We start from the raw sequence: 14,723 nt of genomic DNA on the forward strand, positions 1-14,723 counted from the left end.
TTTTTATTTTTTGCAGAACCAGGGATTGAACTCAGACCCTTGTGCTTGCCAGGGAAGCGCTTATTCCACTGAGCCATCTCCCCAGCCCCTGTTTTTTCTTTTTTAAAAGCATTATTTTTAAGTAATCCCATGTGATGCCAAAGTGCATAGAATATTTTCTTCTCCATATTCTTTATCCATTTCATTTGTAGGTTGAGATAAAATTTAAATTTCCAGATACAAGTCTACAAAATGTTCCTCCGAGCATCTTAGACTTACTTCTTCCAAGTCCTCCAGTATCAGCACGAACTTCACTCACCCTTCTAGGTGTCAAAGGGGAGCCAGCAATACAAATTTCATCTGCTCTTTCCAAGTTCTGAGGTGGCATGACCTATAAATAATTTTTTACATAAAATGGCAATATCCAAAAAAGCATTTGCATTAGACATACAATAATAATCTAAGGCAAAAAGAACTGTCTTGGCATGATCATTAGAAACTCTGCCTTAACAAAATCAGCTGTCTTTTCCACTGTCACCTAACAAGAAAAAATCATTTTAAATTCCAGTCCTGATCATCAGATTTAAATGTGAATCAACCTTCATTATTTATTTGGCAAGTTAGAATAGTAACTAAAACTTGATCAACAAATACAGGAAAGCACTGAATACAAAGGGTTATGAATGGAACTGATATCGGTGTACTTTTCCTATAGAAAGATGCTAAGATATTTTCACATACCTCTTCACATGTAGGAACTCTATTGTCATTATCTCTAATTTTATCCCAGAGTGGGGATTCTGATTTCCATGCCAAATGATCTAAGATCTGTTCTTCAATCTGGTTAAGGTGTTTTACCACTTCTCTACAAAGCCCATCTTCTGCTCTAATAAATACTTCTATTACCTGAAATAAAGAAAAATTAATTATTATTTTTTCCACAGAAAATATTAACAAGTACAAAAAGAAAAATTAGTACATCTTTTTTTTTTTTTGGTACTAGGGATTGAATTTGGGACCTTGTGCTTGCCAGTTAGGCATGTATGCCACTGAGCTATCTCCCCAGCTGAGTACATCTATTTAAGTAATTTAAAAATAGACAAATAATTTATTCAAATATTATAATTAACAGTACTATTTTGATTTCTTTTCTTTTTTTGTATTTAGTACAGAGCCTACAGGGTCTCACTGCACAGATGGGAGTTGTAGTGATCCTATCTGTTTTACAGCCTCCCAAGTGCTGGGATTACAGGTGCACACCACCACAATAGCTGTCTCAGCATGCCCCAGGGGCAGAGCCAGCATGGCAGACCAGGGATTGAGCCCCTGGCCCCTACCTCAGCCTAAACAGGCACTTTAATCCACTGAGCTATCTGGCTGGCCCAAAAGTACTACTTTGAAATAGCTGCTTTTGTATTACTGGCATTGTAAATATTTAGCTTATTTACATGAATATAAAATATGTGCATAGCGATACTACTCTTAAATTTTTATGTCAAAGGACTGGTTGTGTAGCTCAGTAACAGAACATATGCTTTGTATGCATGAAGCCCTGGGTTCAATCTCTAGCACCAAAAGCCAAAAATTAAATAAAATATGTTCATATTAAATCCTCTAAACAATCTGTAACACTACAGAAATTACTTCTGACCACATGCTAAATGAATATCAAGAAAAAAATCAGTGTTGTACCTCTGTGCCTCTCAAGTGTGATAATTTTTTTCTGAAAGGCACTTCAATGTTATTAAACTACTGTAAAATAAAAAATAGTTTGCTATACAAGTTTATCTAGTATAGCAGAAACTAGATGAAACGGAGACAAATGAAGCTTTTACCCAAAATATACCTCTCATACTGCTGTATACTAAAAGAATTTATATAGGTCTGAAGGTTCTCCTGTTTCTTCTATGCTCTCTAAATAGAGATTACTAAATGTGTAATTAAAAATAGAAAAGAGAATAAGTGTATTTGGATGTTATTGTGAACTAGGTGACTTATAAGAAGTATATCCCATCTGCAATCATCAGTTCATATTTTTGAAAATACCTTATAAAAATGATAAAGTGGTACATCGAATATTTCAGTAATAAATGGAAAATTCCCCGGAGGCTTATAAGAGAAAGTGATGACCTCAAGGCAGCAAGCCAAAAGTGATCTATGGAAGGCATCTTGCTCCAGAATACCCTGTGAAACAAAGTAACATTTAGAAACATTAGTCTACTATTTTTGTTCTTATCATAATCAATCAGGTAAATAAAAATCAGAAAGACTTGTTTTCTAAGTTAGTGATAATGTGTGCTTGCTTTTTCACAAAACTTTGTAAGATCATTCTTTATCAAAAATATAAAGTAATGTGTAATAACTTTTAAATGCCTGTCTTTTCATATATTATATATTATGAAATATATCTAATAGAAGACTATAGCACTAACCAAACTATACATACCCTGATGCACAGAATAATGATGTAGAAAGAAGTTATAAAACAAATTTTACAGTAAGAGGCCACCATTATAAAAAGCCAAGTACCAAAAGTCATTATGTTTATTATAGGGTAACATAATCAGAGATGATTTTTATTTTCATTTTGTTTATTAATTTTCTGACATTGTGTTAACTTAAAGCTTACTGAGGCAGAGCGTGGTGATGCACACCTGTAATCCCAGCACTTGGAAGGCTGAGGCAGGAAGATCACTGCAAGTTCAAGGCCAGCCTGGGCTACAAAGTGAGTTCAAGGCCAGCCTAAACTGCATAATGAAACCTTGTCTCAAAAAGAACCCCCTTCCCCCAAAAAATAAAGAAAACACTTTACTGAGGCACTAAGAGCATGAACAAGAAAAGAAAAATAATTAGATTTTATAAAAATTAAAAAGTTGTAAATAGGGCTGGGGAGATAGCTTGTCTAATGGCTATCTCGTCCATGGCTAGCACAAGGACCTGGGTTGGATCTCGGGGACCACATGCCGTGCTGGGTGTGCCTACAGAGCTGGCCACCGAAACATGGCACAGTGGCACACACCTGTAATCCCAGCACTAGGGAGGCTGAAGACAGGAGGATCACTACGAGTCCAAGCTGCATAGTGAGACACTGTACCAAATACATAAAAATAATAATAAACATATACAGAAAGGAGACTATCACTAGGGTGAAAAGAAAACCCACAGAATGAAAAGAAAATATTTGCAAATCATAGCTGATAAAGAATAAATATCCAAAATTTTTAAAACATAATTTGACAAAGAATAAAACAATTTTTAAAAATTAAAAGGATTTTAATAGATGTTTTTCTAAAAATAATATACAAAGGTATCACAAGATGCTCAATACTGGTAATTAGGGAAGTAAGATAAAAAACACTAAGATACCAACCACTTCATACCCATTACAATGGATATTTCTTTTCTTTCTTTCTTTCTTTTTTTTCTTTTCTTTTTGAGATAGGGTCTTGCTATGTAGCAAGGCTGGCCTCAAAATTTCAGCAATCCTCTTGCATCAGCCTTCTGAGTGCTGGGATTACAGCTGTATACCACCATGCACAATGAAAATGGATATTATTTTTTAAATGAAAAACAAGTGATTTCCGGATATGAGGAAAGTGAAGCTCTTATGTATTACTGGCTGGAATTTAAAATGGTACAACTGCTATGGAGAATAGCATGGTAGTTCATCAAAAAGTGAGATATAAGATTACTATATGGGGATGAGAATGCCCTCAAAGATAGAGCACTTGCCTGGTAAGCATGAAGTCCTAGGTTTATTTATTTATTTATTGTATTTTTAGGTAATGGTCTGTAGGGTATTCAGGGTCTCACTACTAGATCGTATTTGTAGTGATCCGCCTGTTTACAGTCTTCCAAGAGCTGATATCACAGGCACGCACCACCGCGCCCAGTCTCAGTCGCCCATCTCTGCGCACCCCTAGGGCGGGGCCAGCATGGCAGGCCCAGGGATCAAAGTCTGGCCGCTGTGCTCTCCTAAACTAGCGCTTTAATCTGCTGAGCTATTTGGCCGGCTCTAGTCCTAGGTTTAATCTCTGGCACAGAAAACAAGTTATGTTATGATCTAGCAATTCTACTTCTATATATAAAGAGCTCAAAAGAACAGAAAATAGGAACACTTTTACACCAGTATTCAGAGAAGCAACAATCATAGTAGCAAGAAGCACAAAGGCTCAACAAAATGTTTCAACAAAAGGAAAGTAGCTGTGACACATGCTACCATGTGGATAAATCCCAAAATGTGCTAAACCAGACACAAATGGACAACTACTGTATATCTATTCATATGAGATGCCCAGAATTGGTAAATTCATTAAACAAAATAGCTGGTAGACACAGAGGTTACCAGGGACTACGAGAGGGGAAAGCAGGGAGTTTCGCTGGTTTCAGACTCAGCTTGGGAAGGTGAAAAAGTTCTGGAGATAGAAGTCGGCAATGGTCACATATGCTGTTAATGTGCTCAATGCCACCTAATCATAAACTTAAGGATGGCAAAAATGCTGTTTTGTTAAGCATATTTACCACAGTAAAAAGGGGGGTAGGGAGATTTTTAAAAATAAGTTTAAATAACTTATGTTTTATATGTAGGTAGCCACTTAATATTAGCTCCCAAATTATAATTATTTTTGTTTTTGTTTTGTTTTGTTTTTTGCGGTACTGGGCATTGAACTCAGGACCTTATGCTTGCTAGGCAAGCGCTTATTCTACTGAGCTATCTCCCCAGCCATTGTAATTATGTTTTATGTACCCCTATGTCTTTCACAAAAATATTGAGTCATAAAACAACCCTTTAAATTCATATAGTCATATATATGGAGAAGATTAAGAAATTAAGAGTACGGGCTGGTGAGATGGCTCAGTGGTCTAAAGCACCTACTTAGAACAAGCTAAGCTAAGCTAAGCAAAGCACAGCGACTGCGGTTCAATCCCCCAGCACTGCATACCAGCCAGCCCCGCCCCCTGGTGGGCTGAGCTGGCCACACACACACAAAATAAATAAATAAATAAAAATTTTAAAAAATTAGAAAAAAAAAAAATTAAGAGTAACTGTTGGTGAACTTTACAGGTTTTTCCAAAATGTTATCTTAAAAATAATTAATGTTTTATAATTTTGTTTTCTTTTCAATTATAATATAGTAATAGTACATACATATGGGAAATAATATATTTCCATACATGTATCTAATAGCGTATGTACTTAATTGCACATGCTCCTAGCCTAAATTCACAAATAGATCTCTTCCAGTTTTCCCTGAAGCTTCATCTGCATAGAATGGCCATTCTGTTTAAAGAAAAAAAAACTTTAAAACAAGATAATAGAAAAAAAAAAAAAAGATAATAGAAGTTAACAATGGTTAATATATTGTGTGGTGTTACCTTTATATTAGTTACTCAGAGTACATGATATCAGCATGTAATTGTCTAAACAATAGTAGCACAAGCCTTTTTTCAGTGAACTACGAGAAATTAATAGTATAGCTATCTTAACTATCTGACATATATATTTTTTGAATGGTCTTTTTTAAATCTAATTTTTATCAACACATTAAAATTATGAACAATTACAGAAAAAATTAAAAATATGTTTATTGATGTTATCAAAACTCAATGTCATTTACAGAAAAATCCATTGATACTTCTTGACTAATAAATCATCGGAAAAACAATTAGCCAAAGAAGAATGGTTGAATGTTTATGTCAATATCCCATCTGGTCCATACACAATTTATTTTTGCATATAAGACCTAAATCAAAACTTTATTATATTTAACAAGTCAGTTAGGTAAAGTTCAAGTGTTTCCTCACTGAAGCTCTGAGTTATGACACCCAGCCTGCTGCAGCAAGAGGCCCTGGGCTGGTGGAGGTAAGAAGGCCCAGAGCACAAACTTCTGAGGCAGCAGCCTTGTTCCCTACAGCCACGCAGGAGCCATTCCTCAAGGGGGATGGTGCTGTGTTTTACTTGCTTGTCAACATATTATTTTACTCACAGACAAATCTGTGGCTCCCAGTCTCTTTTGTTCCTGCTCAATAATAGATTCTAACACTTTATAGTAAAGCATCTCTGCAAAACGAAAGTGTTTGCTGGCAATTTCTGTGGAAACAATGAAATAAGAATTAAATGCAAAGAAAATAAAGGCCAACACCTCCACCCTACCCACAAAATAAAACTTAAAAACCAAACCCATACTTTGGATATATACCCTTTTTACATCTGGTATTTCAATTATTCCTGAGATTCCTGAATACTCTTGAAGGTAATATTAACTTTTTCCTAAAATTACAAAGTGAAATTTGCTTATAAAGAACTGTAATATCATTCCACTAAGAATCATACCCTTTTTTCCCTATATTGGAACATCACTCTACACCACTATACTGATTCTGCACATCTTCCAAAGGCCCAAGTGTGGAAGGCTTGGAGCCCAGAGCACTCCAGGGAAGGCAATGGGGCGCTAGGAAGTGGGGCCGGCAGAGTAAAGTCAGCAGAGACTCACATACCCTTGATGGGAGCTGCGAGACTCTGGCTCCTCCCCTCCTGGTCTTGGCCCCCTGATCAGTGATGTAACTCTGGGCCACCACACATTCCTCCCACTACCATAGCACTCCCACCAGAAGCTCAACACAATGGAGCTACTCCATCATGTACTAGAACCTCTTCAACAATAAAGTAAATACACCTATCCTAAGCTAATTATTCCAGGTAATTTAATATGTGTGGGAAGGTGACTCCCACACATGCTGAGATTTTTGCATCGATTTACTATTACATACAGATTTGGTTCCAATCCATAACAACAGACAATTCTGAGGTCAGATTTGAACAGGTACCAGCCCAAAATTCAAAATGTTCCAAAATCTAAAACTTTTGAGCAACAGCATAATGCCACAAATTGAAAATTCCACTTCTGACCTCATTCAATGGGTCATAGCCAAAATGTTGAAAGTATCATATAGTTCCATAGTAAAGTACATGTAAGGGCTTGGGTTCCATCTCCAGCATCAAAATAAGTAAACAAACAAAGATAGATAGATAGATAGATAGATAGATAGATAGATAGATAGAATAAAATTAATAGATGAATTTATTACTTAAACTTGGGTCTTATTTCCAAAATATTTCATTTTATTCATGCAACATTTGAAAATCCAAAAACATCTGAAAGCTAAAAACACTTTTGTGCTAGGGTGATAGCTCACTAGAATAAGTGCTTGCCTAGCAAGTACAAGGTCCTGAGTTCAATCCCTGGTACTGCCAAAAAATTGAAAAATTAAAAAATCAAAACACTTTTAGTCCCAACCATTTCAGACATGGAATACTTAACTTGCATATCTCTTATTCTTGTTCTTACTATTTTGAAGAATCTCTATAGTTCTCTTTAATTTCTAGTCTATAAGCTAAAACTAAAAAATTTACAAATACACAGTATCAGAAAGCCAACACAATAAAGATATTTGTCTAAAATTTATTTCCAAGAAGGGCCAGAAATTGCTTGTATGACAGATAAATGAACAGCCATACTCTAGCTTTCAGTCTAAAATCATAAATCTTTTCCTCATGTTTCTGATTCAGTTACCAAGAAAGGACTCCAAGTAGTTAAACATCAAAGGTTAGAGAAGAATAGGCAACATAAAACCTTACCGTTAGCACAATTACTGAATTCCTCATCTGGCTGGGAATGCTGGGAATATATTTCATACATTTCTTTCAATCTGTTACCAATAGCCTGGGTTGGATCTCTGGAACATGTCCTCAAAAGTAATAAATTATCTACTGTAAAGAACTTGTCAAGTCACAGAGGGCTACAATGTTTACATCCCCTTAACATGTAAATATAAAATACTTTAAACAGACAACATATACTATTCAAATTAATCCAAGAGATCCTATACGTCCTTTTCAAAGGTGATAATTACTATTGTGAGTGCAGGCAAACATTTCTTGCATGGGGCAGGACGTCCTGCCGCCTCAGCTTTAGCGCTGGGACTGGCCTCCCCTGCCTTACACACCCTAGTACTGACCAGCACCAGCGTCACCCTCAGCTGCTTCCTACCAGAGCAGCACAACTCCCACTAATGAACCACTGGAAGAAATGAAATGAAGAGGTACATAATTGATGCCACACATAACTTATGTAACTTAGACTCAGATCAATTATTGCCAGCATCTTTTATTTATTTATTTTTGGCATATTTCATTGTTCCTTTTTAACTACAAACCAGTACATGTTCAATATAAAAGCATCACACAAATTACGCTCCATGTGGGCTTTTATAACAATTATGTTTTCATTTTGATTATATATATATTTTTTCAGTATAAAAATGTAAAAATTTACAAAATTGGGAGGAGGGAGAAAAAACAGAACTAAAAAGAATTAAGGTATGTTACATACATGTACGAACTCCTCATGATGTAATTAATCATTATGTACTACAAATATGTATTGATAAAAATTTAAATTTTTTTAAAACTTGGAAAAGTATAAAGAAAATTCAAATCAGTTAGACTCTTGCTAGAGATAATTATTGAATATAATATGCTGTACGGGCAAGGTTTTTAATCGGTGAACACATGCGCCTTTTTAAAAAACAAGACCTTTTGGTTTTATCTAGTATTGTATTCATTTGTAATAACTAACCCCACTAATGGTATTTAAGATTAAAAATATGACTGGGTGTGGTGGTGCATGCCTGTAATTTCAGCACATGGGAGGCTGAGGCAGGAGGATAGCTGTGAGTTTGAGGTCAGCCTGGGCTATAAAGTGAGCTCAAGGCCAGCCTGAACTGCATAGCAAGACTCTGTCTCAAAAAGAGGGAAAAAAAAAAAAAAAAGATTATAAAGATATGCTTGGGAATCAAAGGATGGAAGGGCTGGGGGAGAGGAAAGGGGATATAAGGTTTCCGATGTGTTATGTACCTGTACTAACTCTTCAGCATGAATGTAATCACTGTGTACTGCAAGTATGTACTCATAAAAATAAAGATAAAAAAATAGGCTTGGTTAGAGATTATAAGAGAACTGAAAGATATAGAGAACTTAGATGGGGCCTTAAAAACATATTTCTAAGATACTTCTAAACTCAAGCAAATGTGGCTCACCTGAAAAGGTACGACTTGAAAGGAGGCCATATATATAACATACCTTGGGAATATTAAATACAAGCAAGTTTAGGAATAAAGTGGAGTTCAGGAAAACCAGTCACATTGAAATTCCATGAGTCTAACTATAAGGACATGGGGTTGGTGGGGGACAAGGCTTCTTGATTCCATTCTGCCAAAAATAAACTAGAGATGCACAAGACTTATGTCATCAAATCCTAGAGTCTCTGAGTCATTTTTTGCAAATCTACTTGAAAAAGTTATACACAAGCCTACTGTACTTTTCACTAAACTTCACTGATGTTCATACCAGATCAGGCAGATCAAAGGAACTGAAAATAGCTAACTTTCTTGACCGGCTTTTGTGTTTTATAGAGCTTATAAAACTGAGAGGCAGTGGTTTTGCTCTCATTTTATCAACACACAGAACTTTGTCAAACTTATCAAATCTGATCCTCCCTTCAGAACTTTGTTCAGATCCAATTCTCCTCATGAAGTCCTATGTCAATTTGTATCCTCCCTAGCCACTCCACTACCGCCTTCCCTCAATGCTTAGACAGAATAGTTGGTAATAAGATGGTCTGGTGCTCAGTTCTAGTGTTGTTAGTTACTATCTCCTGTACTGTGTTAAAGAAATCTGAGCAAAGATGGTATTTCCTACACTAACAGCAAGACTAAGGATGCCAGTCATATAAAATTAATGGGTGAGTTAAGGCACTAGTAATAAAAATTTAAAATTAAAGTTGGAAAATGGTCAACAACCAAATCTTGGAAGGCAGAGAAGGCTCAAACTCACCTGAGAATCTGTTCCAGTTTCTCACTCGGTGCATTTCTGAGTCCTGTCAGCATGGTGTGAAGACGACCCAAGCTATGCGTCGCTGTAGACACGGGGGTCACACAAGGGCTGCTCTCCTTTACATACCTCACACCAGTGAGTGGTGTGGAGATTCTAAGTGCTTTAGACTAAAGGGGAAATAAGGTAGATTAAATAAAAAGCAGCTTTTTAGGTCAGAAAGACTTTAAATTACTTAAGAAATGGAAAATTAAATGAATCAGAATTATCTTTACAATATCAATAAATTTTAGTGACTCAGATACCACCACTCATGGAGATCGAAGCATAACCCCACTGAGAGTTATCACCATCTATATAAAGACTTGTGAAAGCGCAATATAAATTTTAGCCAATGGCAAGTATCTCTAAAAAGTTACATCTTGGGTCAGCCAGCTAGCTTAACGGGTTGAAGTGGCTACTTAGGCAGACACAGGGACCGGGGCTTGATCCCAGGTGGGCCGTGCCGGCCCCGCACCCAGGGTGCTGTGAGATGGTGATTGAGACTGGGTGTGGTGGTGCACGCCTGAAATACCACTGCTTGGCAGGCTGAAAACAGGAGAATCACTACAAGTCCCATCTATGTAGTAAGACCTGTAGATTCTATACTAAATACAAAAAAAAAAAGTTAAATCTTGAAGAGTAGGTATATCTCTTTATTACCACTCTTTCAAAATTTAAGCTAAAAGCAAAGATAGTATTATATTTGAAAAAAATTTCAAATATCACTCACTTTTAAGAAATATAATTTCAGGGCTAGGGAGATAGCTCAGTAGAATAAGTGCCTGCCTGACAAGTGCAGGGTCCTGAGTTCAATCCCTGGTACCGCAAAAAAAAAAAAAAAAGTGTCTAGCAGACATAAAGAGGTCTCTCTTCTAAAAAAGCAAACAAAACAACAACAAAACCTTAAAAGCTTTCATTTCAGTTAGAGGGATCCAGAGTCCTTACTATGGCTGTCCCTTGTTCCCTACTCTTTCACTTCTTCGCATTCCCCCTCGCTTGCTCTATTCCTTCCATATTAACAATGTCACTGTTCCTTCCTCATGGCTTTGCACTTGTTGTTCTCTTGCCTTTAAACACACTTCCAAGCTGCTCCTGACCTCCTTCAGGTCTCTGTTAATACTACGTCCTCAGAGACGCCAAGGCCAACCTGTTCTCTCTGCTCCCAAGAATTTACTACTGATCTACTTTATTTTTCTTCTTACATCACCACCCAACATATTACATATTTAACTCGTTGGTTATCTTTTGTCTATCTCTCCAAACTAGAATATAAGCTTTTTTTAGAACCAGGTACTCACGATTATTTCAATCAATGCTGTATTTCCCCTTGTCCAGGGAACTCTGTGGCTTATAAAATACCTTCCAAGTGTTATCATGTAAAAAAGGACAACTCATAGGACAGAGAAACTCAGACCCTATCTTCCTACTTATCTTCTTGAAATAACTTTACATGATCCTGGAACTCTGAATTAATTGCTTGCTTGCTTGCTTGCTTGCTTGCTTTTTTTTTTTCTTGAGCAGAATATATTTATTGAGGGAAAGAAAGCTTCTGTCCAAGAGAGGGACAGAAAGGGGGGCCTGAGAGGGTGGTCCACGGGAATAGTTTTCTTAAAGAATGCTAATTATCAGTTTCTCCATTCTATTAAATGAAGGTCCCAATTCAGGTTAATTAAACTTTTTTTTTTTTTTTTTGCGGAACCAGGGATTGAATTGAGGCCCTTGCACTTGCCAGGGAAGCACTTATTCCACTGAGCCATCTCCCCAACCCCTTAATTAACATTTCTAATGTCATGAACATGCCACTATGTTCATCATGCACAAGATAAAATACATACTACTGGCCCACATTTTCACCAGTATTATATAGTATTCAGGTTATCTGAGACCAGAAAATACTGGCCCAGTATTTTCACTGATAATGGAAAACTGTCAGTGTGACATATTTGTTTAAATTGATAGAAATTTTTCTTTTTCTCAGACCTAACTATAACCTTTGAAAGGTGATGTTAATAAAAAGTAACTCAGCAAGATAACTTTTGTCAATTAAGATGGGGATTTTCTTTTTCCTATTGTAAGCCAAACACACATACAATATTACGAAGATAAACCAGAAACCCAGCTTTTCTGCTCCTCTATCCCTGCTCATTTGGTCCAGCTCCACCTACCTTGTCAAAATGCTGCTGCAGGATGTTTTTCATCTGTACCCTTTCAGCACTCTCTGCCCCTGAGCCAGTGTTCAAACACCGTGAGAGAGTCCCAATTTCTTCCTCAGCATCCTCTCCAAGAAATATCCGTTCATCTAAATTCCCAACAGATAAAACATACTCCTCATAGGCCTTATTGATGGCTTTACTACAGGGAAAAAGAAAAAAACAGAAAAAATGTACTGTCTTACAGAACTTTGGTTGTAGTTACATTTCAGTTCATTTAATCATTTCATTTTTTATTTTTTAGTTTGTAATAGCTAAATTGTGGAAATAGCCCAGATGTCCATCAACCAACAAATGGAAAAAAGATGATGTGGTTTTTTTCATACTACTACTCAGCCATAAAGAATAATAATCTTTAGATACTTCTTGGTAAATAGATGCACTTTGAGAACATATACTTCAATGAAATAAGCTGGACACACAGGTGTAAATACTGCATTGTTCTTCTGGAGTGAGAAACTGAAAGTGTAAACAAGGACTAAAACATAACAGATACTGTAAAATAGGAAGAAAATGGGGAGGGGAACTAGGAAGGGAGGAATGGAACAGGAAAAAGAGAAAAATAAAAAACAAGAAAAGGAAAATATGGAAACAGCTTTTATAAATAGGGAGGGGAAAGGGCTGATGACAGGGATGGGGAATGGGAAAAAAAAGTTCATGTACAGGTACAAATTCTCTATGATGAACATGATCATTAGGTATACCTAAAATGTACCAATAAACTTAATTCTTAAAAAAATTCTAATAATATTTTGAAAGTCACTTTTCAGTGGCATAACTTCTAATTACAAAAAGCCAAGGATTAAAATGTAAACTGGCAACATTATGTGCATCCACCACATAGCAAGTGTGGCTCTCCCGCGCAGTGACTCGAGGCACCTCTGAATGCCTCAAGACTCTCACTCTACATCATCATTTTTCACCAGTAGCATTCCAAAAGAATTTCTTTACTTCCCAATGTGTAATCCAAAAGCTTGACCAATGAACATTTAAGGAAGAGTCAAACAATTTTCACTGAATTTAAAACGTGCTTATAGAAGTTGACAGTCATTTTATTGTTTCCCTTTATTTTCCCATAAAACATTCTAAATTTCCAGAGTACAAGCAATAAAAAAACCACTAAACTTGGAGGCTTCCTAGGTCATAACAGAAGTACTCACAAACTCTCTCCAAAATTCCCAGGTTCTAGAAAGCCAGTAAGATTTTCTTCTTTTCCCTTGAGGAGCTAAGATGAAAGAAAAGATCTTTAATTGTCATACAAAAACGAAATTTTCTTCAAAAAACATTTTCCTGTTACTTCTTGGTTACTTACAAACCTTTTTTTCATAAAGTTTCCTAATATAAGGTTTCCAAAAATGTTCCTTTATTCCCTTTGCTTCCAAAACTAGACCATCATGTAAGGAACAGAGTTTCTCAATGACACAAGGTGGGTCAGACGAAGGCTTCGAGTCCTTGGCATGAAAATCTTCAGATAGGCCTGCAGTGCATAAAATCACAACATGGAGATCAGGGGGAACTCCATAAACTAAGGTATAATAAACTGAAAATATAAATAATAGTCTAATCAAACCATGAGTAGCATATGAATGTATAGAAAGTAGTGTGCATGAACCTATTGAAATCTACTTAAACATACCTCAAAAATTGAAACTAGAAGCAAAATATATCCCCAGTCAAAAGATTTCAATTATTCAATCATCTAGAGATGTTTAGAAAAAAAATCTAAAAATTAATTTTAGCATATTGCTCTGTGATCTAAAAAGTACAAAAATAAAATAGTTTTTAAAACATGAATGTAAATTCAAACAAAACACTACAAAAAATTATATAGTTCTAAATTGGGTGTGGTGGCACACACCTAGAATCCTAGCCCTTGGGAACCTAGGGCAGGAGGATCACATGAGTTAGTAGAACTGGTACCTGCACTACATAGCAAGACCCCCGAGGTGGGCTGTGCTAGCCAAAAAAATAATAATAATAATATAGTTCAAAGACAGAAGAGAAGAAGGGGACATAAATATAGATATATTGGGATGGGAGGGGAAAATATATATATAGATATATACCGGAGCCAATTCCTATGGTGAATATAATCACTGCATACTGTAAACATATATTAATAAAAATATTTTTAAATTACAAAGTTTGAAGATTATATACTTTAAGACTATATGTTATACATTATATATACTTATCATATTAATTATACTTGCTACAGGCTTACCACAAGAAAAAAAAAAGAAAAAAAGGTAAAAACAAGGGGAAACAACCATATAGAAATACAAAAAGATGGCTGCAGGAATGGCTAATGGGTATACCACGCATGTGTGAAGCCCTGCGCTCACTCCTTGTCTTGGTTACTTTTTACTCATTGTTGGGACAAATATCTCACATCCAAATTTAAGGCAAGAAAGGTTTATTTAGCTCAGTTTGTGGAAGTTTTAGGTCTATACTCACCTGGCTCGCAAGCAAAGTTGCACATGGCAGAGCGCAGCAGTTCATGGCCACAGAAAACAGCAAAGAGCAAAGGGAAGGGCAGCAGAATAATGTTTTTTAATTTTTTATTTTATTTTATTTTATTTTATTTGTGTGTGTGTGTG

The 14,723-nt window shown here is 36.0% G+C and overlaps 1 protein-coding gene across 2 annotated transcripts in view; it reads right to left on the reverse strand.

Moving 5' to 3' along the window:
• Positions 1 to 14,723, reverse strand: part of Rbl2 (RB transcriptional corepressor like 2) — a 52,175-nt gene that overhangs the window by 20,953 nt on the left and 16,499 nt on the right. Inside the window, exons 6-14 of one of the 2 annotated variants that reach the window (XM_023721757.1) lie at positions 13,440 to 13,600; positions 13,284 to 13,348; positions 12,079 to 12,265; positions 9,875 to 10,041; positions 7,619 to 7,716; positions 5,967 to 6,070; positions 2,026 to 2,163; positions 721 to 885; positions 259 to 370 (exon numbers count right to left, since the gene is read on the reverse strand). In XM_023721757.1, the coding sequence (XP_023577525.1) occupies positions 259 to 370; positions 721 to 885; positions 2,026 to 2,163; positions 5,967 to 6,070; positions 7,619 to 7,716; positions 9,875 to 10,041; positions 12,079 to 12,265; positions 13,284 to 13,348; positions 13,440 to 13,600 (1,197 nt within the window). Of the gene's footprint in view, positions 1 to 258; positions 371 to 720; positions 886 to 2,025; positions 2,164 to 5,966; positions 6,071 to 7,618; positions 7,729 to 9,874; positions 10,042 to 12,078; positions 12,266 to 13,283; positions 13,349 to 13,439; positions 13,601 to 14,723 lie in introns of both variants that reach the window. The other variant, XM_004637022.3, reaches the window with a different exon arrangement.

Source organism: Octodon degus, unplaced genomic scaffold (assembly GCF_000260255.1).
Source record: "Octodon degus isolate 3935 unplaced genomic scaffold, OctDeg1.0 scaffold00085, whole genome shotgun sequence".
Classification (NCBI taxonomy): domain Eukaryota; kingdom Metazoa; phylum Chordata; class Mammalia; order Rodentia; family Octodontidae; genus Octodon; species Octodon degus.